The sequence below is a fragment of the Anoplolepis gracilipes genome, chromosome 1, assembly GCF_047496725.1.
Source record: "Anoplolepis gracilipes chromosome 1, ASM4749672v1, whole genome shotgun sequence".
Taxonomy (NCBI): Eukaryota; Metazoa; Arthropoda; class Insecta; order Hymenoptera; family Formicidae; genus Anoplolepis; species Anoplolepis gracilipes.
Window position 1 is genome coordinate 5,021,928 of NC_132970.1, and position 27,139 is coordinate 5,049,066.

The 27,139-nt window shown below is 30.4% G+C and overlaps 1 protein-coding gene across 4 annotated transcripts in view; it reads right to left on the reverse strand.

Moving 5' to 3' along the window:
* Atp8b (ATPase phospholipid transporting 8B) overlaps nucleotides 1-27,139 on the reverse strand; it is a 51,734-nt gene that overhangs the window by 17,194 nt on the left and 7,401 nt on the right. Inside the window, exons 1-3 of one of the 4 annotated variants that reach the window (XM_072896505.1) lie at nucleotides 19,681-20,682; nucleotides 19,484-19,515; nucleotides 10,088-10,878 (exon numbers count right to left, since the gene is read on the reverse strand). In XM_072896505.1, coding sequence (XP_072752606.1) covers nucleotides 10,088-10,121 — 34 coding nt within the window. In that variant the 5' untranslated portion in view covers nucleotides 10,122-10,878; nucleotides 19,484-19,515; nucleotides 19,681-20,682. Of the gene's footprint in view, nucleotides 1-7,989; nucleotides 8,962-10,087; nucleotides 10,879-19,483; nucleotides 19,516-19,680; nucleotides 20,683-27,139 lie in introns of those variants that run through there. The other 3 variants (XM_072896497.1, XM_072896487.1, XM_072896424.1) reach the window with 3 other exon arrangements.

The following is a 27,139-nucleotide window of genomic DNA, read 5'->3' on the forward strand; positions in this document are numbered from 1 at the left end:
TCACTAATTCTAGATAGTACACCCATGAAATCAGCTACCTGTACTATTTATGCGTAAATAATAATTGACCACTCTCGAAAGCGGCGCATTCGTTCCGCTTACAGATCAGAATGACCATCGAATAGGTAATAAAACGGCACAACCATATATCATGAAAAAACGTCTGTATTTCCGTCTCGTCCGTAACAAGATTATCGTGAATAATGGAGGTATAAGAAAACATAAAAATTGAAGATCTGTTTACTTTGTGGGTGACTTCTAACAACAAAAACTTAAAAAAAAAACAAAAAATTAAACCGGGCCTTCATTTGAAAAATTAATTAAAAGTTTTATTTAAAAAAAGAAGTTAAATTTCTCAAAAAAAATATAAAAATGAATTTATTCATATTATGCTGTAATATAATTAATAAATCTAATAATAAACCTAACGCTCTTGAAGAAATATATTCATCAAGATAAAAAATACTCTCACGAATGAGTATATGTAAGTGTATTTATTGTTAGACGACTGCAGATCCTTTGAAAAGCAGCGTTCAGTACGCTCTTCGTTGTCCTTGATCTCGCATAGAATGATGTCATCGTTCGCCAAAGCCGCCCGCCGCCACTTCTGTTCACGCGTCTAGCAACAAAAATACTCCGGCTTCCTCCCGAAATAATGGCGAACAGATTTTATAGTAGCCGCGCGTATTTGAGCCCGACATTTTCAAGCATTACGACGTCGATGCCGAACCCATCGCCGAGTTGATCGTACCGAAAGACGTAGAGTATAAAAGGGGCGACTCTTACATAAGATATAACGGTGCTCAACCAGAAAATCGGTTCCGATATGTCGAAGTATTATCGAGGAAAATAATGTGTTGCCTAATGCAATAAATATCCATTGCTAATATTAATAAGAACAGACATTATATATTATTACTCAAAATTGTATATATATGTATATATAATTTAATAAAAAAATAAGATTCAATATTTAATCTTTTGCCGAATAATTATTTACTTAATTGGTTTTTTAAGTTGAGTAAAAAAATGCATTAATATATATTATTTATAAATAAAGAGAATATAAGTATAAAAATATGTGCAATATTAATATTTATTGTGTGTTTCTTTTTCGCAGTAACTATTTTTTACTTTATAAAACATAGTTAAGATTAGATCATTCTGTTCTTTTAATGAAGTCAGCTGTCGGTTTTCTCACTCCAAAAAATCGTAAACAAATCGTCCTATACTCGTAACGCTAAGTATAGAGTGATGGTTATATATGCGAGTACGGATGTGCATGTACGTTCGTCATAATTAGCTCCGGATCTTCTGACACGGTGTGACGCGCGGATGTCTACAACAGGGGCTTTCATGGATCTCGTCTAGATTTTGTCTGGAAGCACAGTTTTCAGCGATAATGGAGCCGCGCGCGAGCACTCCACTTCCGTTGGTAAATGCATTAGCGTGGCGATTCTCTTCACCGCTATAGCGGGCTGTTATACTGATTTATTATATAGCAATAGATTACTATATTTTTATTCAAATTCGTATAAATGTTTATAGAATAATTATTTTTATTAGATAAGAAATAAACGAAAAATAAAGGGCTTTCTTCAGAAAGCGTAGATATACCAGAGACTAGATAAAAAGTGTAGCACAGTTACGTCAATATGGACAATAATAGCTCGTGACGAAACCTCTATAAACATCAATTAAAGCTGAGATTTAATTGAGTCTCCGTCTCTTTCTGGAGACAGAAGAGGATAATACTTTGAAGATATCTTGCATTACACGCGCATAAAAAACAAATAAAAACAAAGTTAGCCAGTCAAAAACGTGACTGATGAAAAAAAGAAAGTTTAGAACAATCTCGAGGTGTCAGTTTGCGGCCGAAATACATACGTCCGTTTATAAATTATAATTCCCTCTTCGCGCACGTGTCACGTATTTATGTCCCTCTTCAAAGAGAATTTTACGAGATTTGCGCAAGCCTGCGCTTAATCGTAAAATAACTGGGATCATCATCGATATATTTGCATCAAAACTCGATGGGAATCAAGTTATAAAAGTATTATTATCGTTTTGTTATCGATGACTCGACGTATCACGTTTCGATAATAAAATATCAAAAAAATATGTCGATACGAAAGCAACGTGAGATGAACGTTCCGCGTTCGTTTACAGTTTACATCATCGCGGTAATTTCGGCATCCGAGATTCATTGTGCTATTTATAATTGACAAAATTTCTTTATGTGTGTGTTGGAGATCTTTTACAATTAGATAAAATATTATTCGCAAGTAATTTTCAATATTCAGAAAAAAAATTAATATTGTAATTCAATCACGAAAAAAATAGTACAATAATAGTTATATTAATCATGAAACTGATATCGTTTATCTTCCATCTCGTACAAGTTTCTTGAAGATACGAATTCTAGACACGTGCTTGAACGAAGATTCGAGAGAATTCCGATATGGCCGCGTACTCTTATTGTATTGTGCTCTTATGCATCGTCACTTTTTGCGGCATCTGATTGTGAGATTCGTTATGCAACTCGTATCGTTTTATGCGAAGCCAGAATAAAGCATTTTGAAAAACACGAGCAACATACGACGTTAGCTATGCCGTAGAGCTTTTTACACCTTTAACGTAGTAACGGCGGTGTGTATTCGATAATTGGCACTCGACCAGAACGCCTTGTCATTCGTTTCAATTATCCAGCTTTGTTGGAGATACAACCGGTTCTATACACCCACATCAGCGCATGCTGATAATGAGTCAGGCGTCTTTTTTCTGTCTTCCCCCCGACAATGCAGCTGTATGGTAATGAGAAATGCTGTGATTGTGTGTTGCGCGATGATGTAACGCAAACCTATTTGGATTAACGATTATTCTAGACTACAAATCCCTTAATGTTTCTCAAAAGCGAATATTATCTTTATAATATTGACAGAAGCAGATACTATATGTTTTATTTTTTTTCAAATTAAACAATCTGTTTATAATTATAATTCTGTTTGATACGATTTTATAAATACAACTAAAATTATTAAATTGCAAATTGCAAAATAATTTAATTTCAACAAAACAATATTACATTAACACAATAATACAAGACGTGACATGCAATTAATATAAAATATGAAGAATTAAAAATGCATTTAGACGCATTTTAAGAAGGAATTGGACGGATCAGCTACGTCTAAAAGTATTAATAAATCTAATATATTTTGATACAATTTATAAATTTAATTACGCAAAGCATTATATGTCGATATAAAAGCAACGTAAAATGGAAATAAACATATCACGTTCTTATCGCTTTATATATCATTCGCAGCATCCGAAATTTGTTGTGCTATTTAAAATTGACAAAATCTTTTATGTATGTGTTGGAAGTCTTAAATAAAATATTATTCTTAATCATCTTCCAATATTTAGAAAAAAATTAATATTGTACTTCAATCATGAAATAAAATAATACAATAATAGAGATATATTAATATACATAAGACTAATATCGTTATATACATGACTTAATATCGTTTATCTTCATCATATACAAGTTTCTCAAAGATTTTTAGCCTTTTAAAATATAAAATTAATAATTAATTTGTAAATTAAAGTAAAGATTTGTTCTGTAAAATATAATTTAATTTCAAAATCGTAAATATTATCTCATATTGAACTACATTTTTATAGTACTGCACACGAAAACTCATAAAAATAAAAATTTTAATTCTACAGGGCAAATCTGTACTTTAACTCACACATTAATTATTGCTTTTATATTTAAAAAGACTAAATAAGCTTTTTGCGCAATGTCAAATTCATTTTTTTCGTTAAAATAAATACAGAAGAAAAGACGTTATTTATTAGTCATTGTGCGTCACACTATGTACATTTATGACAGGGATCGTTGCCGAAATCGAAGGGATATTCTACTTAAGTCGCTCTCGAATTATCACATAATAAAATAATAATAATAAAATGACCTACGCAAAGTCGCAATTTCTCAGAAAATGTACATAAAAGTGGGACGTCCAAATATCGCTATCAGAAGCAAAAGGTCGCATAGTAATTAATTTTATATCACTTGGATCTGTAAGTTTGAAAAGTCTGAATTTATATAACTCAAATTTTAAATTTCAATAATGTATTTTCTCAAACTAAACTGATTAAATCGCAAAAAATATGAAGAATTTTAACCCTTTTAATATCATTTCAAAAATTAAAATATTTAATTTTTATAATCGTTTTATATATACAATATATCAGAAACCAAATTTTAACAAAATTTATTCTAACAAATATAATTTAAAATCTACTGAATAAATTAAAATATCTCGGTAGAAAGTTTTGCAGACATTTTGCAGACAGCAATCCAGACATCTCCTTAAAGAACAAAGTCCTCTGTCAGTATCAAGTAAAAATAATTTTCGAGCTATTTCATAAAGTATACGTAAAAGAGAAATCCGTCTGAAACACAGTGGAACTTTTTTAATAAATTCTCGTGATTGTCAATATACACGGCTGCTTTTTCTCTTCCACGTGTATATTTCTCCAGTCAGCCGGATCGATCCTATATCGCCGGCTGGCTACTCTCAAACTACTTTCGTTTGTGTATAATTCCTTCCGTAGATTGACATAAACGACAATATGTTCTCGATGTGACGCAAATTTGCAATTCTAGACGTTGACTACTTACAAAAAGTTTCCTGTGTTTTGTATTTCGAAAATTGCAGAGGTCTGCGGATTTTAAAACATATTCGACGAAATATTTTTTAGAGAGATTTTTTACAAGTAAAATAAAAAAAATGTTAGAAAAAGTGTTTGCACTTAAATATCTTTTTGCTAACAAAATATTATAAAAAATTTTATTTGTTAAAGAAAGTATTTAATATAGTAAAAATAATGAAAATAAGGAATAATTACTAAAAAATTTCTTTTTGCTTAACATATTTTCCATCTTTAATAACTGTTTTATAAGAAATCTATAAAAAGTTAACGAATCGTTATAAAATCAATAATTTCTATGCCGCCATATATATATATATACGGCATAGAAATTTGTGTAGGTACTTCATTATCATTATAATAGTAGATATTAGTAGTATAACATATATATATATATATATATATATATGATATATCGAACGTATCAAATAATCCTAATAATGTGTACATATATACACACCAGCTATGAGGTATTAATAATAATTGAACTGCTCATATTCCCTACGAGTGTCGAGCATTATTAGGTCGCTCTAGTTTAAGTTTTCCAGGCCAACAAGCAGAATCATCGTCTTGCGTAAATCAGCGTCCCTACATGCAGGATGTTCATTAATGAATATCATTTGACGACAAATTCTTTGACAGAATTAGATTTATAATTGATAAACTTACAGTTCTCTAATTCTCCACTTTAAAAACTTGGTAACTAAAATTCAAATTAAGTTTTTTTTTAATACTTAAACTAATTGACTAATTTACTCAAGTTTTAATTATCTGTTTATATTTTAAAAGCTAGTAAAACTCTCTCACTTCTAACGTACATTGTCATCGATATTAATGTTTCTTCCATCAAATTATTATTATACGGACATCTACTTTAAAGTTATCAACGAATGTCAGCGACCATTATAACAAGTGAAGACACTTCGTATAACGCAATATCAGTTTTCCATCAACTACGAGCTAAGCGATTAAGTAAGAAAAGATTAAAGTAAATGTGTCGTTACATCTAGAAGTATCAGTCGATAAACTAGATAACAATAACAATCTCTTTCCTTTTTGCTCTCATAATAAAAGATAAAAGTGTCCATGATGAAGCGACAGATCTCTTAAAAGTATTACCTTTCAATGAATTATTTAATGATTGATATAATAATAAAGCTTTGGTAAAATCGAAGAAAACGAATATGTTTGAAAGTTCACAAACGATATATGAATACATTTACATAATTCTCTTCATAATAAAGCCAATGATCGTATGCTTAATCTATTAAAAATCCATTTTTGGAAAATTAACCGGTTTTACTTATACGCTATACAAAGTCAACAATTTATCTCCATGCTACTCTGATAATCTTATAATCTACATTTTCGATCAACTGTCAAATATAATAGAATTCTCGATGAACCGTCTATTTACCTATAGCCTTGCAATAATTCAGCCACTAGTTGATTGTCCATCTGCGTGTTTATTATTGATCGTGTGTGCGTTCATAAAGCATCCGATAGATATGATTAACGACACGTGGCATGAACGGCGCTCCCATTTCCGAACGAGACGGTTGTACGAAAAACTTCCCCAGGGAAAACCTCACATTGTTACACGAACATAATTTCTTTCAGCAAATACCGACGTTTGCAAGGTCGGGCTACGTCCAGTCTGACCCGATAAATGTCGCCGTGAAAGACAAGTTAAATGACGCGCTTCGCGATACACGCTGGAAAAGATTTCTAATTAATTAAACTTCACTGCGCGTTCAAATGAAAACGCGAACTTCATCCTGTCCCATTATTCCCTGCGGTTTATCGATCGAGAGCACGCAAATGCAGCTGCAAAATCGAAAAGGTTGTGTAACCTACTTTTCATTCTCAGGCGAAAGAGAGATGCATTTTGCATTTGATAAACGTGGCTGACAATATCGTCAAACTTTTTCAATATTTGTCTGTTTTATAAAAGGCAAATTAATAAACAAAAGAAAAACGAAGATGCAAAAACAATTTTCTAAGTTATTTTTTTCCTCGCTTTTCTCGTCTTTTCGAGAAAGATCTGGTTAATTTCCTGTCTTACGAAATAAATCTCTTTCCATCTCTTTAAGTTCGGAAATTTTCTCGACCACAAAGGATGATCTCTTCGATTTCAATACGCGACATGGTACTTTTCCACTCGTCATCTTTGAGGGAGCGACGACTTCACTGTGCTTGCTACGAAGGTCTCGTCGTTCTAACGATCGCCGTCCAGACGCAGAAAGAGAAAAAGCGATATCGAGACTGAGTGGAGGAAAAAGGAGTAAATGGAAAAAAATTCTATACATGGAGGATTTTAACTACTGGATTTATAGTAAAAAAAAAATTTAATCCGTAATTTTTCATTCAACTGGACTAAATTAATTTTTTAGTTTACGGAACCGACAGATTTCATTAATAATTTAATCTTCGTCAAAAAAGTAAAAGTAAAAAGTTAATCGATATTTCTTATTTAACTGAAATTAATTAATTTTCCCTTTTCAACAAAATTTCATGAATTAACAATTTAATCCAGTTTAGCTGGAAAGCTAAAATAATAAAAATAAAAATCTAATCAATATTTTTCAAACAAAAAAGAAAAATAATTTATCTTAAAATCAAGTAATTTGTTCAATTAATTAAATTCTTCAATAAAACAATGAAAATAATTTACAATTCTCATATAATTAAAATTAATTCAATTTTTAGTAGCTAAATATAATTTTCCTCCAGTTAATTTACCTTTTTTTCTTATAATAAAAAAAAAAAAAAAAAAAAAAAATGATTTTAATAATATCATAGAAGACGAAGAAGGAATGTGAAATTGAGAAAGAAGGAGCCATATCGCGTAAGCGCGTGCAGCGACAAGGCGCGTATGAACGCCCGAGAGGCTTTTAAACGGCAATCGATCGCCGTCGCGATGAGGTCAACGTTGGTTATCCCGAACGTATACGCGGACCAACGCGGAAGAGAACTGTCAGACGACTAATCGGAATCGTTGCATAGTCATATCAACGCCCTGACAAATCCCTCGATTGCCCACAATTATTACGCAAAGATGGATGAGGATGCGATGACGTCGGCAGATACGATAGCGAATTCGTATCATGATACCTTCGTCATCATACCGCTGAAAACGTCTGCTGTTACGTACGACATATGAATGATTCGCTGCACGATTAAAACAAAAACGCGGACAAGATCTATAATGACAGTGAAACAGACAATGTCCAAGTGGACATCGTCATTATCGTCATAACTCACAAAACGCGTTTTCTCTCCTTTCTCTTCTTTCGTAGAATATACATAAAAGTCGCAAGTAGATCAACCGATAATTGGGCGGACACCGTTTTTCATTTCACGTTGCGCCGGAACCGGCACTGTCATCACCAGCATCATCACCATCACCGTCATCGTCATCGTCGTTACTATCAGCTTCATCGTCTCAGATGAACACCGAACCGCGAATCGACAATGACGAGAGTCAGCACGCGCGACAAGACTGATTGATAACGAGTTAGCGTTAAACATACACGCACTCACGCACCAAGGATGTCCGCGTTCCTCGTTTTTCTCCGGTGAAGGATCACGGCGGCGCACTTCACCCGGCGATGGAAACGGAACAGTTTCGCACGACACGCATACATACACAGGGGCTGCTGTTCGGCGTCGAGATTCGCGCGACCTCGAGGCGTCGTCCAACGACGGCGCCACGCGCCGTTCGGCGTCGCGACGCTGGCGATAACAGCGTGGCGAAAATTCGAGACGATGACGCTGAGCGTCGTCGACTACTACGGGGATAAAGAGGGTTGCTGTTGCATTGACAGTGGCGAACGCAACTGCGATCAGGCCATCGATCCATCCGCCAGCTGTACCTCTACACAGATGGTATAAACGATTCGAGAACTTGAACCGTTTAATGGAGCAATAACACAAGTCGGTAAAAATTACATTTTGCTTTAAAAGAGACACGAATGGTATCGAATGATAATGATAAGTAATGATAATGATAAGTAATGATAATGATAAATAATGATAATAATAATGAACTTAAAACACAAATAAGAATCCGTTTATGTATAGGATTGAGTCACGGAATCCAACGATTTTCAAAAGAAATAAATGAAATATAACTAAATATTTATTTCTTGTCAGACAATAGGATCACTCAAAAAAATATTTTGCTAATGTAGATAGATTTCTAGATGTCTCAATTAAAATTTATCGCTACTTTTGTATCTGTTAGAATATTGTTTTTTTTTTTTTTTTTTTTTGTCACGTATAGAATTTGTAGCAGCAATATTCTAGCAATACTTCTAGAAAATTTAGATCCCATTGTCAAATATTAATCACAAATATAATTGTCCTTGACAATAGGCCTTAAAGACAGGATCACAGAAAAATTTTCTGTCTAAATTTACACTAATAGTACGAATATAAATTCTGTCTCTGTCATTTAAATTGGTTAAGTGCAAAATATATGCAGTATCACAGTTTGCTAATAATTTATCTGTTTCAGTTAATTTTTTACACCTAGAAAATTTTTATTGAAGTTGCAAGATTATTTTTTTTGAGTGGTATAGAACCATTTTAATATTACTTGATCTTATTCAATTTTTTTTAAATTAAAAAAAGAAAAATTTCACATTTATCAAATGTTCTTCGAAAATCCAATATATATTTATATATATTTATATATATTTATATTTATATATATTCATATATATTTATATCTATATATATTTATATTTATATATATTTATACGTGCGCGTAGTATGTGATGGATATTATTTGCGTTTATATCATTAAAATATAAATATCATTTAACACAAAAAAATAATAAAAATAGAATTCATAGAATTAAATTAATCTTCACGAAATTTCTTGTTTGCCAAAGTTAGGCAAATATAACTATTATTGTGACTGTTTTCTTTGAACATCTCGTAAAAAGATATGAACTGACTGCTATAATTGAATAATATAGAAGATTAACGGAATAAATGCACATGTAGGTAAAGAAATATCATACAATATTTCCGCAAAAAAAAATATAAATAGTCTGATCATTTAAAAAGTTTGAGGGCAAAACTGTTATCTGTAAAGAAACTACTACTCAATTCAAAGTATAAATCCGATTGGAGCAAAGAGAGAGAGTTGGAATAGTCAATAAATGAATCAATCAAAATCAATCAATACACACTTGTCATGTTACGTGTCGTATTACGTCTGTTACACGTACATGCTATTGTTACTAATGAGAATCATTGATGCTGACAGGTGTTTACCATAACGTAGCGCGGAAAGACGAGTCGCTTCGAGGCATCGCGAGGTATCGCGCATCAATAAATAAAGAGCACTTACCTTGCATAGGCCGCGTGGCAGCGCTGCGCGACATTGTTCGCGTAGTTTTAGGCTGTACTTTCGAGTTAGGCGCTTCTGTGGACGGAATCTGTCGATATGTTCGTCGATGCAGAAGATGACAGCCGTTAGACGATGCGATCTTCCGGCGCGACGCTGGTCGGCTGTTGTAAAGTAGAAACCAAACGCGCGTCGACGCGGTATAAAAATGTGGTACGTACAAGATTTCTCGTCTGCCCGGTGATTAGTGACCGTCGTCGCGACACTTTTGGACAGGATCTTATCACTGCCAGCAGCGATAAATGATCCAAAAGTGCGGCGTTTCGTTCTTAGGATACTGAAGAAACTACGACGAGTCGGCGGTCTTTCTCTCGCGGGGCTCAGAGGACGAAGAGGATTGAGGCACGTAGGTGACGACAGAAACGACGTTAATGAAGATGATGTTTTCAAAAGCAATGAAGAGGGCCTTCTGCTGGATATTCGACAGCGTTGACGGCGACGTAAGGCACGGCGCGGCGGCACCGCAACGACGCTCAAGTCGGATATTCCGCGGCGAGATAGTGACGACAGGATATCCGGTGTGGGGGGTACGGGGGGTCCTTTAGGGGTGGTGTCCATGTGGGGTGGATAGTCACCTCCGACCTTCCGTCCCGCCTGCGGGCCACCTCCTCCTCCAGGACCTCCTCCTCGTCCTCGAGATGCCCCAGCTTTCAGTGATGCCCGCGGACACCACCCTTGCACGCCGCCAAGTCTCACCGATCGGTTCCCACGTTATTAGGCCTCGTGGGTGCAGACTGAAACAAGGAAAAATCGCGATCAAAACTTGAAAGTCTTACTTAGTTTTTTTATTCAAGTATTGTACTATCACAAAGTTACTTTCAATTTATTTTAAAAATACCCATAGAAGATTTCCACAGAATAGCAAAATAATTGAATAATATAATATAAATATATTAAAAATTTTATTTTTTTAAGTAAAAAAAAATAAACTACATCTCTTTTTTAGAAAAAAATATGTTTTCTAATATCTATATGTGTAAATTATATATATTAAAGAATATATTTTACTCAAAAAAGTAGAAAAGTGATTAATAAAGACGTTGATTTTATTCGACGATAAAATGAGAAAAAAATGTTAAAACCTTAGCAATGTGAACAGTCCAGTTATCTATGAGAATCCGTCTACATAAAGACACTATTCAGCAACGTTTGATGTATAAAGCATCAAACATACTGACGTTCTTCTAAAAGAACACTGCGCGACAATATAGAACGATCAAATGTATAATATTCATATGACATGTTTGACAAACGCGGATTTACGCGAATAATCGAACGTCCTAATACCATTATAATAGCCGCTGTTATAAATTATTGCATAACAAAATTTACAACGTAGTATATTATTAAATTTAAATTAAAATAAAAAAGTAATATTTTTCCATTTACACACATACAATTTAATCTTCGTCAATATAATATAATTATATTAATATTATATAATATAATTCAATAGTCTTCGTTAAAAGTTTTACAAGTTAAGTATTTTACAAACTAACGAAAATTATTCACATTTATAAGTTATTCGCACCTTTCACCATAAATAATTATAATAACATCACGCATGATACGAATTTAATGAACCTATATGAGACCCGATACAGCTCTTATCGCAAGTATTATGTATGTGAGTTAGTAGATATCAAGAGTACTATTTGTTCTTTTTTTCGGGAATAAAATGATAAATCACTGTGACGTAAATCATATCTCATTAATTTATGATTATGTATTTTATCAATTAAAAATTCAACTAATTGTTTCTACAACAAATTTATAGTTAATAAATAAATTAACATATGATATACTGTCAAAATAATTTATACGCCAAATTGATAATTAGATCCATGGAAATACACGTTCATAACAATCATATCAATTTTCATTGATGCGTTTAATTATACATTATTCTTATCATTATACTTATTTATAGTAATGAAATACGAGTACACAGCTGTACTATTTCTAAATAATTTCATTATCGATTAAAAAATGCTAATGTTAGATTATAACTATTTTCAAAATATTTTGTCACTATAAACAATTCTGTTGTATTGAATAAAAAATTCTAATGTTAGATTATAACTATTTTCAAAATATTTTGTCACTATAAACAATTCTGTTGCATTGAATAAACTATATAAATAAGCTTTACTTAAATATTATGTAACTCCACAGAAGATTAAAAAAATAAAAACACTATGAGTTTTTACAGAAAATGTATAGCGTGATAAATAAGAACATTTAATTATCTAGCAAATAGAATCGAATAAAATCTTAGTTATTCCAAGACGTTAGTCCATCATTATTACGCTGTGCGTATAAGGAATGTAATATCGAATTCAAACTGATTAATATACGCGAGACCAAATTATTTATCGGATACTTAACAAACAAGAATTATGTTAATGGCAATCAGTCACAAGAAAAAAGTTAATTGTAAGTTGATGAACGTGAAATATGGAACGCATGAAATCCAGTTCTTGATCACATATCTCAAGGACGCATCGGTATAACCGAACCAGCAATACATAAGTCGATGGTCAATCGAGTAAAGTCGCGCCAACTACCACCCTCGTTACGTATTCACGTATCCTTGATTCATACAGCAAAGTTTTGTCGCGTCTGACGTGTCTGTGAACGTCAAGAAATCGTTTATTCACAAATGATTGCTTGCCGTTCGCGATAAATTCCTTTTCGGAGACGTAAGTTAAAAACTTGTGTTATAGACTCGGTACATGCGACAGTTTAAGCCTCGCGTGTATTTCTTCAAGAATCACGCGCGTGTTTGATCATAGATTTGGAAACGGTCGAAAGTTAATCACGAAAATGTATGACTCAAATATTATCATATTTTTCTCTTCATATACCTACTTGTTTCTCGTTGTATTAATGTAAAATATTAACTGTGTTAAATTTCACCTTTTGGAATAAAAAATGTAAATATATTACTTTTTATCTTTCTACTCTTATCTGCATTATAATTTAATTTTGATAAGTAATACACTCTTTTTCGAAAAATATGATGAAGTAAATAAAAAGTTAATTATTTTATGAAGAATAATCTCGCAACACTAGACCCTTGTAAAAACATTTCGTAATATCGTAGAGCTTTATATCGCGGAGTAATCGTGACGTCGTTTGAAGCTTCCAACTGTCGGCATGAATGAGGCCTTAACGTATGCTTTATCGCCCGTACGATGATAATTGAGTTAACACCGTGTGTGGCGTGTGTGGAATGAAATCTGCAACCCAAGGTGGTATCGGGCACTAACTTACGAACGGACTTAGACTTGGCTCACACTTACAATTAGAATTAGATCATCGTAATGAAATAACGATTAATGTAGCGTTCGTCACGGATTCTACAAACATCGCTGATTTCATCATAAAAATCAGATAATGCAGACAAAAATCAATTTCATAGTATATTTCGTATAATTTTCTGTATATAAGCTTTCATAAATTATAAGAGTGTAGATATATATTATTGATTTTTACCTCCCCAGTATTTATGCGCAACTATATATCAGCTATTTGATCCGAATATAAGTATAATATAAACTTCTTTTATGAAATTTACACAGATACATTATATAAGAAGCGAAGAATTTAATTACACGCTCTAACAAGACTTTCCAAATTGCAGTTCTAAATATATCAAGATATACATAGCTATTAATTTTAATTAAATTTAATTTTAATAAATGTGCGCATATAATTCTTACGTAAATGAATTTATTCACGAGCATTCGCCACTTAAACAAATAGCAAATTCATTTTCAACTTGCAGACTATAAAGTAATGGCAGCACGTGTAACTAGGCACACAACTCACCTCGGATCAATACTTGGAATATTTCTTTGCTCAAATGACCGAATATTTAAAAGTTCTCGCCAATCGATATCGTAATGAGAAAATAATAGTAATTATGGCAAAAAATTAAACAAAAAATAACATTTATTAATTTATCGTAAACGATCAAATAAAAAGATAATAGAAATAAAGGCAATTAAGCGGAATTATAATGTATAACGTTAATCATTTTCCATAACTACTATTTACATTTACATTCTAACTAATACAAACGATATATATTTTCTTTCCAAGAAAGTTGCATGCTATATATAAATATAAAATCTTAAAAGTGTACTTTTTAAAATTATATCAACAGGTATTTCTTTTCAAAAGTACTAAAATATTAAAATATAGGCAAAATCTTAAAATAACTGTTTCTTTATCAATTTACAACATTTCTGTCGTGATAACATTTTTTTTAAGTTTTTTTTTTAATAATTCAAATAAATTTTTTTTTCAAGATTTTTTATGCTGGTACATAAAAGTGCACACAACCTAAAGAATACATAAATTCTCCTGTATTATTAAATATCAAATTGTATTGTCTAGTATGAAAGCGAGACTTGGATTTATCGAAATCGTAAACATTTATATCTTCCGAAAGTATTTGCACGTCGATACGTCTCGACATGTCGTAAATGTTGCATGACGATAAGAATATCGATACATATACGATAAAGAGATATCATCACCGGCGATGTGTATATCATATAAAATATAATAACGGTAAAGTAATCGAGATGCATGAAATCAGCATACTAACGTCTCAAGCATCCTTTCGATTAGTAATTCCGTTTTGAGTAATTCTTGAAGAATTAAATCTGCAGTATATCGCGAAGTAAAAATGTAGATATATGTATAAAATAATCATAAATAAATAAATATAAAATATGAATAATAAGATCTAAATTTGCATGTGTAATGATTATTACATCGAAATGTATAACGCATACAGAAATACATTGCGGAATTGCGTTCCTTATCACACGCAACTTACAAAAAAGAAAAGAAGAGAGAAAGAAGGAGAAGTAGTCAATGAATAATGTAGATAGGTATAAAAAGCATGCTTATTCATTCTTTCGACGAAAAGGAGCTGACAGCACGCGTACATGACCGAAATGCGAAAATTATTAATTTTATATATCTTTCAATTATTAATTGTATATATCTTTTTTTTCATTTATATTCGTGAAATAATATGCAAGAAGATACATTTTGATAATTTCATCTAAAATTTTTAGGCTTAATATTACTGTTCCATCGCGTATATCAATATTTCGTTCGCTCATTTTTCAATAATTCTATCATTCAAAGATGTATAAATATTTCTAACGGAACCAATAGTATTTTCCATTATTTAGAAGAAACAAATACATTTCTGAAAGAAACTGTTGGTATGAAAGGCTGTAATTATCCTTTGAATAAACGTGTATGACACTTGTATGACTTTTCATAAAAAACTATATGTGAGCAACTTAATTTTTTTACAAGTTACATTGTTACATATTAATTATGAAAATATCAATTAAAAATGCATTTAAAGAAAATGTAAATTGTTTAAAAAAGAGTTGTAGTTTAGTTGATTAAAACTGCAACGTACAACTGAAACGTACAACAAAGTAACATATGTATGCATGAACCAGAGAATTGTTCTTTAAAGAGAGATTCATACAAGAGTGTACATTACGGTACGTGCACCACCTGTTTGCTCGTCATATATATTGCAACAATGCATATACTCAGACCAAATCTTCGATCCTTTTGTTACTTTTCCATTACAATCACATATTTCAATTTTATACACATCTTTCAACGTATTTCTTTTATAATATTGTAATACAAGCAATTTTTACATGCAATTACATATACTCGCAATATACATGCAATTTTTTTTAATTTATCGCAAATAATCGTATTATATGACACATCCTATATCTTTCGGCCAATTTTAAATCAAAATCCAAATTCCGTTATATTAAATACTAAATTGATCGTATTTATAACATAAGCAATATTTTGATAACTCTATTAGAATAAATAAAATACATCAAACTCATTCCTATTTTCTTAATATTAATCGCGATAATGCTTCCATTTTTATCCTCTTTCCGTTTAAAATTTAAAGAATAATGAGACACAAAACAATTTTTTTTAATTTGCAAATTTTCTTTTCCATAAAAATATATTGCGAACTATTCTATCAACTCGTAAATGATTATGACGATTGCAATAGCCGTGATATTGGCTTAAGATTAAACATTAGATTATACAACTATCGATCAAGAATAGTTCAGTTACGTGAGTAGCGTATAAAAAAACATTATAACGCTTAGACATCATAATAATGCGTTCAAACCTTTTTCACAGTCCGTTGACATGTACTATTATATCATTATAATTAAAATAGATATTCATTGAAAAATTGTCGCAATATTATTACGTTTTTTCGAATTTAAGAAAATTTGACTCGGCTTGTTTCAAATGCTACGTCATGCATGGTATGTACGAATAAAGTCGCCTGCAGTCTGAAATCTAAGCTGGGATTTGGAAATTGCATACAGAACCGGTCGTAAATTATATATGGCCAAAGAAACAAGAAAGAAATGTAATATATCTAGCGTTCAAAATTTCTAAGAAAATATTTTTATAACATTACGATTACTTTATCTTAACACGATTTAACTATTATTTGCTAATATACTCCATCTTTTATATGCTATACAAATTTTTCAAAAACCGTTATAATATATACATGTATATTTATATTCAATATATATATATATATATATACACACACACACACATATATGTATAAATACACAGAGGTACATATATTATAACGATTGTTGAAAAATTTGTATAGCAAATAAAAGATGGTTTATTATATTATTATTCATAAATTAAAGCAAGAAATATAATTTCGATTTCATAAAGTATATATTTAGAATTTTATTCAATTTTTGGTGTTTTGTAAAAATAAAATTACTAAAAATATAAAGGCGTGAAAAGAATGTGTAAAAAGAAAATTGTAAAAAATTGTGTAAAAAAGATTATGACTGTTTCATTTTCTCAAATATAAATCGTGCAAACTTATCGTAAGCGAAGCGTACATAAGTTGATGAGATCACGATTGGCGTTCGGCCAGACTTACTGTTGAATTTTCTTCACATTGATAAACTATTTTTGAAATATTCAAATTCTAATTATATAATCATTGTAGGATAGATTTATCTTCTAAAAATGATCTAAGATTGGCAAATATATCGCATTGTTTTGAAATATGTAGTAAATTCTTTCTTAGTAAAAATATATATACGAGAGAATTGATCATTTCGTTGATTCCAATAACGAGACACTTCTATATTAATAATTCATGAAAAGCAAAGATCGGTATCTACGCATATAGAGTAACAAAGCCATCTATTGTTCGCACAATAATTAAGAGAAATACACAGGCAAATTGTCAATGATGGTCTTATACATCACTACGTCTTCTCGTGATTCTTACGTAATCTCCATTAACCTGGCATATCCACTGCAAAAAATCAAATATATAGCATAATTAAATGCTAATCTGTTATTCTAATTCAGAATTTATTTTTCCAACTAATTAGCAAAATATCCATACTTTTGAAAAACATAAATAGTCTATCTAAATATTCTATACAGGGTGTCCTGTAATTAGGTGTCCTGTGAAAAATCTACTAATGGCAGATTCGTGAGATTATTTGGAGACGATTTTTCCTTAACGAAAATGTCGAGGCATCAATAATTTCCAAATTATAAGCAATTGGAAAAGAGGCGCTTTTCGTGAACTAAATTTTTAGAGTTAAAAAATTAAATCATAAAATAAATAAATATAATAAATATAATTAAACCATAAAATTAATTCATTAAATCATATCTGTTCAACATCTGTAGAATCGTAAATAGAAAGCAGACATCAAAAATTAATTCGTAATGAATTGCTCAAAAATACTACAGATAGATTTCAAAAATATTAAATTTATACATAAACGCACCAGCACTATAATTATGTAATTTAATTATACAATTTAACAATAAACAATAAAAAGTAAGAATTATCAGTATAATATGAAATTATTCCCATAAGTAATTATTACTGAAATAATATAGTTCAGAATTTATTGCTCATGATAAAAATTTAAAAAATAATCAATAACGCTTCAACGCCTACATCGCTACAAGAGTAAACTACGTTAATACACAATTAATTGCTTTCCTTCAACGTTGGTATGTTCAATTAATTGCCTTAACATACTTTATTTTTGTGATAATATTGTGGCAATTTTTTAATTAAGTATATTTTGTGAAAAATAAACTAGAATATTTTTCTAACAATTAATTTAAAAAATAATTTAATTTAAAATTAATACTTTTTTATTTATTTCACTCTGCTGCTATATATAGGTAGTGTTAGTATATCAATAAAATTTAGTATTTTTTAAATCCATTTATATTATTTTTGAGTAATTAATTAACACTTGATTATTCTGGCATAATTTTTGTTTATAATTCGCTGTTTTTCAAAAATGAAAATGCTAGCATAATATTACGTCAACATGAGAATGTCGACCTCATCTTTAATATTAATTTCCTGATAATTAAAAACGCTAAATGTATGAATAAATTAATACATATATTAAAACAACACATTTGCACTTAATTATTCCGTATATTCAAATTTGATTCCCCATAATAGGAGTGCTAGCTTGAAAATCCTTATGTAAATTCACATGCGCGCTTCTCACACATATATCTAACTGTGCATAAGAGAGATTTACATGAGCATCCAAGAAAGCGTAATATATCGCACGATGCAAGTGACATTAGTAACGTCATCTTCATTGATCTTTCAGTGACCACGAACATTTTGTGGTTTGTATTTTATGAAAATAAGTTTATATAAAAAAAAATCGTAATCGAATTCACTTCGTGAATGTAAAAATTATTTTCATAACATTCCGAGAACAACATTGAGCAATACTGTTCTCGGAATGTTATGAAAATAATTTTTACATTCACGAAGTGAATTCGATTACGATTTTTTTTTATATAAACTTATTTTCATAAAATACAAACCACAAAAATTAAAAAATAATACACATATGTAAATTACTTTGATATGTGTACAATATTTTGAATGCTGTAAAAAATAAACGCATTTATTAAATAGAATGACTATTTTTCTTATTAAAAATTTGAAATAATTTTCCATGTAACGCAGATTCTAGAACTTCATTCCAGAACAACTAAAAAATTATGAGTTTTCAGTTTTTAAACTCTTAAAATTAAATATTTTGTGTGACAACTATATTTGAAGTATAAAAAAATTGTGGTTAAAATAAAATTTAAAAAAAAACAACTAATTAAAAAATAAAAATTGTTATCTGTTTGCATTCTTCAAGAGTCATTTCTGCTAAAATAAAATTTATATTATTCAACAAATAATATCGTACGTACATATATTAAATGCCTCTATCGTCATGTCCATGCTGTTTCACAAAAAATATCATAAAAATTAAGTAATTTATAAAAATTTCACAGAAAAGTACAAATTAAAATATTAATATTATATATAATAAAATAAATTTTGATGTAAATCGATCTCACATAACTTTCTTCAGATCACGTATTCTACACGAATGATAAACGCTCACCTTGAAGACGGCTCTTTGTCGTCATATCTTAGCATAGTAAGACTTTCATTTAGCACGTTCGCTCGTGACTCTCGGAAGAAACTCGCCCTTCCTCACACTTCCTCTTCGTACAGCCACACGATAAACGGTCAGTTCAGTCCGCGTCTCAAACAATCTTTAACGACTCTCTCTGGCGATCATCGCTTTCATCTATGTCATCCCGTCGGCATCGTATCATGATGGAATTTCCAGCGGAAACTTATCGCTCGCGGCTGAACTGTCGCACTGACTTTTCATTTGACTTGCGCTTTTTTTCCCGATATTTGTATAAATCGAAATTTCTCACTCTGTAACCGATTACACCATCTCGCAGGGTCAAAGTCACGCAAAAATTTTCGATTAGATGATCGATGATGAGAACAAATTCGATCGAACACGAGGATTCATCTTTTCGTGTCGCAAAGGCATGACTTCTTTTTCGACTTTGTTCTTTGCGAGAAAAGCGTCGTCGGTTATTTTATATCGTTGTAAAAGATTCGTCAATATCACCAGACTACTCGCTCGAAAAAAGCTCGCGACCTTGCGCGCCGCGATCGTTCGATTAGAAAAGCGGCGCAAGCTTTGAGCGCCGGTCAGTCGAAAAATATGACCAGTCAGGTTTCTCTATCATCCCAAATAGATATCTGGCAGCAATGTAATAATTCCGTTTCTATGTATATATTCTTTGATATTAACAACGTTTCGATAGAATTCACTGAATGCTCCATAAATTTGCCACGCTTCTCCGAAGTTGGAAATATCGGTTATCCGACTGAAATTGACAGTGCCTTCGCAAGTGGAAAAGGCTCTTGGAGCTATCGTTCGTCACTGTTCCTCGCATCCGGTCACGTACGTTTGATGTTGATCGCGTGTCACGACGGCTCGTGCTTAGAGGGAGACGGAGAAGTTCACGCGCTCTTCGAGATTTGCCGGCCGCGTGATAGACCGGACCGTACGGAGGCGCGCGGTGTGCTCGACTGACGACCTGACGAGGCGACTGAAACGGGCGAGCGTCGCGACGTCGAGCTCTACGAAGCCGACGATGCGCGATACGGCGCGCTTTTTCACGACTTAGAGAACCAGAAAATCAATCAATTTTTTTTTTTAAATTAATTACAATTTCTTGAGTTAAAATAATCAATTATCTGATGTGTAAGATAAAAAATAATTATCCAAATCATAAGAGTAAAATAAAGTCCTAATTTTCATAATCCATATTCAATATGACGTAACATCTAAAATAGATTTACAAATTATGGATTCAACTCATTTTTCCATTACATTTTTCATCTTTGCAGTAGTACATAATATCTTAATTAGGCCATAAAGTAAATAATATTGCCTTTGTAGCATTATTATTATTATTATTATTATTACTGTCTTTTTGCATAAATTATTTCAGAATCCGATTTTTACGTAAAATCAAATATAATGCAAACAAACAGCAAAAAAAGAACAAAATTTTTATAAAAGATTTTACAAATGACAAATTAGAAAAGACAACACGAAAAAGTCAAATTTTCAATTTTGTCAATTAAATATAATTTATTTTCTTCTGAAAAAAATATTTTCATTGTAAAATAAAAAAATGTATTGTGTTTTAGCAATTAACAATAAAATATTCGTTATGATAAAATATTCGAAGAATCAAATAGGAACAAGGTACCTATTATTACATAAAAGCGTCTCAGAAAATCGAAGGTCGCTGAAATTAACAAAATGTTGAAATACCACTCTTAACATAATAACACAACATCACATAATGACACAAATGTGACATTTTAGAAATACCAATCCGCGACATTTTCAACGGTAATGCCCCAAATATTACGTCAATATTAAAACTGCATACATCCATGTTAAATCTATATTTTCACCTCTCTCTCTCGGGTATCATAAATACCAGTAATATTGATAAAAGGAATCAAATTTGTTATCCTACTTTTAATGAACTAAATTTTCAGTATAGAAAATATAATGGTATTTTATATTTGTAGTTATTTGTATAACAATAACAATTTTTTTCATAATCAAAGTCATATCAACAGCACATTAATTGAGTTTGCATAAATGATAAAGAAATATTATCTATCCGTTATAAAAACAAAAAGACACAAAAAAGCTAAATTAATGGAAAATAATTAAAAATGAAAAAGCACTAAGAAAGAAAATATATCTTTCATTGAAGGAAAATTGATTAATTTAAACACATGACATACTTTTTGATATATGCGTGTTGATAACATATTAATTTAACTAATTGAACATTAGGTACTCTGTATCGCGATACTTCGTTTTACACAGTTTCTATAAGTCAAGCCGATAATTAATTCTTTTTAAGAAATGTCCGAAAGTGCAGTTAAATTATTTAACAAGTCAGTATATAATATTAATAAATAATTCGGTTAAAGAATAATGGAAAGTCATCGCGTGACGAGAGAGCTAATGAAGCTCTCAATGACACATGCTATCGTCGTCCACCGCGGGTTTTCTGACACGCGTTTCAACTTTTATGTCAAGACAAGTACTTCAAATCCAGTAATGATGATATATTATCGCTAAGACAGTTTCATTTGTCCGACAAAGAACGATTCAATTAAGTCGTGCCGTCGGATAACGAATTAAGATTCGCAATCTTGTGTTCTCTCTAAAAATGTGATTTATGGATGCCCTCAATGAGTGAAAATAAGCACGCAATCTTCACAAAGAGGACATCTGAAACAGTTTTGTTCAAACATATTATGCAATAATTTTTATTAATAATACGCGTGATTCGATAGTTTGCGAAAATTTCAATTTTAACAGTTTTTTGATAATCTTATTTAGTCTCAATTAATTGTAAAGCGCAAAAAATATACCAATTAAAACTAATGTAACGAGAATATTATTCAACAAAAACGTGTATATTCATTATTACGATTACACAAAGTGAACAATTAAACGAAACATTATTAAACGTTGTGATGTATGATAAGAAATTAGACATGTAAGTCTTGTATTGATGTGTTAATATATCGATTTGCCCAACTATACGCGTATTAGTAACAAAAGCGATAATCAATAATTTATTTTTTTTATTTGATAAAACATATGTAACTAATTATAATAGATAATGTTTAGCACCTATAGAATATTATATGCCAGATTTTCAGAATGCCGTCATAGATATAGATGGATGTTATCACCTTATACACGCAACAGCGGGTCAATCAATGAGATATATACAAAAGTAGAGTTGATTAACTAACTTGACTATATTCAATCTGACGATTATTACAGAGCATATTGTTGATCTCTCACATACGATAATTTCTATATTTATCCTTAATAGCATAAAATATGTAGATCTAAAAATATTTTTTATATGTAATATTATATCGTAGTAATACGTAATCGGAATATTAAAATTACAGTAATATAATCGATATAATAGAATTAAAAATAGTTAATATCCTACTTCATTTTAAGCGTATGAATTAATATCCAACTAAAAATTCATACTAATTAAATAAATTATGCTTTGCATTACTTGCTAACATTGTGTCCATGTTAAAAAATCACGTTTTAACCGTCCATGAGTCAGCTAGAACGATTCTGTCAGCAATAGAATTTGCCTTTGACAAATTAGCAGAGTCTATAACCGATTTATGTTAGAAATAAAATATGATATGTTATAATCGAACACTATCGAACGATTAATGAAAGTGATAACTCGGTGCACTGCTGTAGTACCACAGACATCTATTGTGTGAGTATGTAATAGAGATGTGTCTAGCCTACGCATTCAACGCGACCTTGCAAAGTGACACTACCTTCGCCCTGATATCTCACACAAGATAATGTAATAGAGTCCTACTGTGTTTAGAACAAAAGAGTAGCATACAATTGCCATGATTCGGTGGCGAATCATAACAAATCAACCGCTTGTTTACCATAGTTAATATTGTTACTGGTGGCGAGGGAAAGCGGCACGTCCTTCCATGCCTAATTGCGCGATTTATTGGCATGGAATTGATTGCCTATCGTAACAACATGCAAAGTCAATAACATACGATTTACAATATAAACTACCAATATATCATATGAATGTGAACAAATCGACAGCAATTTAATATGTAATTGCAAACTCTCTCGGAAAGCACTCTTCTAGTTATCATATATATATATATATATATATATGTGTGTGTGTGTGTGCTTCTGAAATCAATTTTAATTATTATGTATCATTAATTTTAATTAATATTAATGTAATTTTAATTATTATTTACGCCTGATTAATATTAATATATGGCGTGATTACAATCACTACTTCTCAAATCAATCGGTTTACAATAATCTATTTTAAACACTTCATAATTACACTGCACGCTGTATAAGCATGATTTTAATTTTAATTTTGATATCAATTTAATGAAATTAATTCGTATAGATCTGTGTAATCTTTATATATCTTACGATTATATATCTTTATGTCAGTAATTTTCACACAGAGATTTTGCACAATAAAAATATTTTATAAATGTTTAAATATTATAATAGTCATCCAACATAATCAGGAGATTTAAACATCCGAGACTGTATCTAATAAAGATTGTAATGTCAGACTATAGCTCAACTCCTAGAAAATGACGACTTTTCAAACTAGCACAACCCCTATGTGATAACCAAAAGGGTAGGGCCGGAGATAGAAAGGGTGCGGCAACCAATGATAGATATTGTCCCATTTAACTTGGCTGACGTTTATTCAAGCTAAATGGAACCTAACCTGCTAGTTTCTTTATTACACATGCGATAACAAAAGATTAGCATCAAAACTACAAAGCAGTCGTAAAGAATAAATCAGATTTATATACTAACAATTTATTTATTAACGGAGCAATTATATATATATATATATATATATATATATATATATATATCTATGAAAGACAATATATCGTAAATTTAAGTTTAAAAATGTTTGGATATATTTTTTTTAAATATAAATATAGAAAACATATTTTTGGAAAGCAAAGTTAAGATCTATCTAAACCGCGATAGACAAATGACTTTACAATTTCAAGTAATCAAATTTTGCAAATTAAATAACGCGTCATAAATTTGTGATTGTAAACTATAATGCCTGTTTAGCATCGATATGTTTAAAGGTCATACAATATATCTAATTTAAATCCAGGTTTACTGCACGTAAACTGGTTTAATTTCGATTATCTATGGTTTTACTTCATGATTTTTAATATGCTGATGTAAATTGCCATTTTCAATTTTCTCCATGTCTCTACATATAAAGTTGGGCTACATTATTTTGACATTATTATCAATAAAAATTAAATGATAATGATAATGATATTCTCTTTGCAATACGCGTAAAATATGTATACTTCACTATTTTAAGAACTTTATTCATAGATAATGCAGAACTTCTTTAAAGATGTATCATATGCGTAGGCTAAGTTGAATGACATTTTGAGAACGACCTGCTATTATTAATTTAAATGTAATTAATAGCAATGTCCAAAAAATTACGTGTTGTTATTAATTTTACCACGTATAAAGAATAAAAGTAATATTCCACTGAAAAATATAGTAATTTAATATTCATTTTTACTACAATAAAACTTTACTAATAGTTCGTAAAATACTTATTGTAATGTGCAATCAAATATTCCATACTATAATAAAAAAACTTCTTTTAACCAAAAAAACGCGCGTATTACATAAATAATATTTTAATAAAATATTTCATTTAAATTATATTTTCGTAACGTCTCTCTTTTTTTCTCTCATACATATGTACAATTTTAAAAAGAAATGCAGGAAAAATACTACAAATATTGCTTCATGCAAAACTATATTTATTAGAGCTCGAATATAAAAACGTTTATAGTAAACTACTTGCTTTGTAGCAAGCACATATTGCGTTCAGATATAAATTTCTGAGTATATTTTTTATTCGCAAAGCTTAACTGACACTTAAAAAAGAAACTTTAAATGTAATTAAAATATATAATAGTAAATGATATTTTGAACTCTCTATATACGATTTTACACAACGTTCTAAATGCAATTAAGTTTCATAATGAAGTTCAGATGCGTGATACAGTGATTATTCAATCTCAATGTTCGCAATGATGATGCACATTTTCTACGTAAATTGTTCATAATATTTACGAAAGGATCTAGTAAAGAAAGAGGTGTATCACCTAGTCTGATAAGATAAATTGTACTTCGATGGTATGATAAGAGTTCCATGCAACATTACCAGACTACAAAATTATATCTCATTAAATGATCTTGCGATTTTTTGTATAAAGAGTTGAATACACGATAAATAATCCTTTTGACAAATTGTAAAAGTAAAAATTTAATATAATTATAAAAAAAAGCAGGATGAAATAGAAAATGAAATAGAAGAGCAACATCCGTCTCCCCCTTCCCCTTTCCTTCCTTCTGTCCCTCTCCTTTTTTCTCGCTCTGTCTCTCGATTGTTTACATGTTTAATATAGCTTTGAATATAAAAAGTTTATCAAAAAAAGAATTTAATAGATAATTCTATTATTTTAAAATATTACTCGAGTCTATAGTCATAAGAATATAACTGCTAATAAATCGGTTAATAGAGAGTTATACACGCCAAAAATTATACAATTATTTATCATTGAGCTCTGCCACAATTGTTTCTCTCAACCCTTACTTAATTATCAAATCTTTACATATGCCGTGTAATATTTATGTCGAATCAATTAATGTGTGGATAAGATTAGATAATTATATAAGTAGCGATTCGAACATCGAGAAGCCGCGTTCTACTTTTACATGGAATGAATGCACCTTCATTTGACCGATATCTTATCACATAAATTAAATGAGTTACACATTGGCTGTCTCTTAAAACACTATATTTTTAGATCAAATTTTTTTTTAAATAAAGAAAAATATGATTATATTCAATATTTTTCAATACAGAAAAAAGCATTCAAGTATTTTACTCTTTTTAAGATTTCAAATAAGCTTTCTATAACATTATTATATATAAACATTAAATAAAAGTTACAATTGAAAGTTTATCCTTGAATTTAAATTTAAAAAAATTTTTTTGTATTATTATTTCATAAAAATTTTTTTTTATTTTTCCTTTCAAATTCTTGCAGTTGAAAAAAAATATTGCATCCAATTGACAAGAACTCTCAAACGAAAGGAACGGCATTAATAACAGAACGACCTATATGTGCATATAGCTGACCAATATTTTTGCATGATTTCTATTTCATCCTGGTATCACAGATAACTACTGGAACAGGTTCAATCGCACTAATACGTGGCACTCATAAAAAAGGCTGGTTGTAAAATTGCACAATAAATTATTAATATTATAATAGTTATTAATGTTAATAGTTGTTAATATTAATAATTAATCAGTTATTAATATTCGTCAGTAGTT